General features: G+C 35.2%; 1 protein-coding gene across 1 annotated transcript in view; it reads left to right on the forward strand.

Moving 5' to 3' along the window:
• The first annotated feature begins 56 nt into the window (after positions 1-56).
• LOC106882831 (beta-1,3-galactosyltransferase 1) overlaps positions 57-2,741 on the forward strand; it is a 13,790-nt gene continuing 11,105 nt past the window's right edge. The window contains exon 1 of the mRNA XM_014933622.2: positions 57-270. Coding sequence (XP_014789108.1) covers positions 213-270 — 58 coding nt within the window. The 5' untranslated portion in view covers positions 57-212. The remainder of the gene's footprint in view (positions 271-2,741) is intronic.

Here is a 2,741-nt window from a genome sequence, read left to right on the forward strand (position 1 = left end):
CACATTATTTTCATATACGCCTATATAATTGTGCGCGCGCACCCGCCTCTTTCTCTTTAACAAAAAATATATAAAATAATATTACGGAAATTAACGAACAACCAGCGACAAATGCGAGTAACAAACAACAACACGACAGTAGTCAAAGCAATACGTATTGAGAGGCATTTTCTTATCTTCAATTATTTGTGTGTTTCCTTACAAACTGAAAAATGATCATCACACCAAAACTCAATGTTTTAGTTTCAGTAGTTAGTATACATTTTGCATGTAAGTATCCCAGTACATTTTTACACAATGCGCATTTGGTACTTGTTGTTTTTCTGATCGTTGAGTTTATTACTGTTATGGTTAATATGTTGTTATTCAGTCACAGGTGAAACTTCACTGAATAGAAATATCATCCAAGGCGGCGAGCTGGCAGAAACGTTAGCACGCTGGACGAGATGCTTAGCGGTATTTCGTCTGCCTTTACGTTCTGAATTCAAATTCCGCCGAGGTCGACTTTGCCTTTCATCCTTTCATCCTTTCATCCTTTCGTAAGTACAAGTTACGCACTGGGGTCGATGTAATTGATTTAATCCATTTTGTCTGTCCTTGTTTGTCCCCTCTATGTATAGCCCCTTGTGGGCAATAAAGAAATAAGAAATATCATCTAAAAATTCATTACCACATTGTTCTTTCTCTCAGGTGTTGAATACAAAAGTTAGTTTTATGTAATACACCTTTCCGTTTCTAATACCAAAGGGTGTAATTGCTTGATTTCCATCAAGTTGACAAACAACATAGAAACCCGTTATATATTCGTGGATAGATCGCACCATTGTATAGGGAGCACAAGTGGATAGGTCGTACCAGTTGATAGGTCGCATCCTTAGTTTGGGGTTGTTAACGTAGATGTTTGCGGTTGACTCGTAGATAGGTCGCAGAGTAATTTGGTGAGTTACATTGGCCTCTTTATAACGTAAGTATAGCTAATATTTGTTAAATATTATCAAATATTCACCTTTATTTCTAAACTTTATTTGCAAATATAAAAATATTTTTGCGGCAGGGACTTTATGAAAGGTCGGGTCTTTAAATCAGCTCATCGCGAATTACAATATTAAAAAAGTAGTAGTTAAAATTTAAAAAGTTGTGTGCGTGCGCGCGTGAAGAAACTTACACAGAAGTTTTGTATCAAAATTGGACTTAAGCCGTGATTGTTGATACCCTAAGAACCGTGTCTGCGCGCGTGTATGTATAGGGGTGGAGAAGGGGTCGGTGTGAGCTCGCAAGAAAATCATTTATGGAAGTCTACACTTAAATGTTGTATTAGAATATTGAAAACGTGCTATTTTTTTTTTGTAAAATCGTAACTTCCTCTATCGAAAACAGGAATCCGAAGAAAATTTTGGAAAAAAAAAAAAAAAAATTAAGGTGATGGAGTGCTTATACTTTACCTCCGCCATTACATGTATGTATGTATGCATGTAAGTAAATATGTATGTATGTATGTACACACATGTATGTATGTAAATATGTACGTATGTATGTATGTACGTTTGTATGTATGTATGCATGTATGTATGTATGTACGTATGTATGTATGTATGTATGTATGTATGTAAATATGTATGTACGTATGTATGTATTTATGTATGTATGCATGTATGTATGTAAATATGTATGTATGTACGTATGTATGTATGTATGTATGCATGTATGTATGTAATTATGTATGTATGTATGTATGTATGTATGTAAATATGTACGTATGTATGTACGTACGTATGTATGTATGTATGTATGTATGTATGTATGTATGTATGTTGTATGTTGTATGCATGTATCTACATGTATATGTACTAGCGGGGCCCATGAATATTTCGCGGAATTAATAGTAAACCTATTGGGTCGTTCCTGAAAACTTTTCCAAAAAGTCTGAAAGCGTTGCCTGTGCTGTGTCTGAATCAAAGGGTAGCCACTCATCTGCTATTCATTGAAAAATGAAGGAAATCAGTATTTCACATTCAAATAATGACCATTTTTACACTCACCTTTATGTACCTAGTTGTCTCTGGAATCAAAAATATTTTGAGAAAGGCAAAAAGCATTATACTGAAGGAGGAGGATTTTGTCAGCTATGCAGTGTCAAAAGTTAAACTTGAAGCACGACATGAAGACGATTGAAAGTAGTGACGAGTTAACAAGAATCAAGCGAAAACTAATCCTAAATCATTACCTATTGATAGAAAAAGAAATTCTGGTCATTTTCAACTATAGTAGTTTTGCTGTGCAAAAACATTATGGAAAGTTTTCCCCCGATAAAAAACAACACAAATGTCAAATAAGTCGCAAGTTCGATCATACAGAAGGGTTTTTGTTTGCTTAATGGTTCAAGGGAAGTAAGCAAAAGTCTAATCAATCAAGGGAGGTAAGCAAAAGGTTTTCCAGTTATCCGCTCGTTACAACCAAGAAAATCAATGTTATTTATGCCAGGTTTAAAGTGGATTAAAAAAACAAAAATCTGACTGATTGTCTAGAGTTGGGAGAAACACACACAAAAACAAATGCGCCAGAGGAAGAATATCCACCCGTTTTCAAAGATTTCTTGTGGCCTCGCCAGTTATACAAATTACATTTGTCACAAAAACCTATACAGCCTATATTTAGGCCTCGCAGAGCAGTTCTGTATGCAGTCCAATCCAAGGTTGACAGAGAGTTAGACCGTCTGGTACAATTAGACATAATGAAACCTG

This window comes from Octopus bimaculoides, chromosome 7 (assembly GCF_001194135.2).
Source record: "Octopus bimaculoides isolate UCB-OBI-ISO-001 chromosome 7, ASM119413v2, whole genome shotgun sequence".
NCBI lineage: Eukaryota > Metazoa > Mollusca > Cephalopoda > Octopoda > Octopodidae > Octopus > Octopus bimaculoides.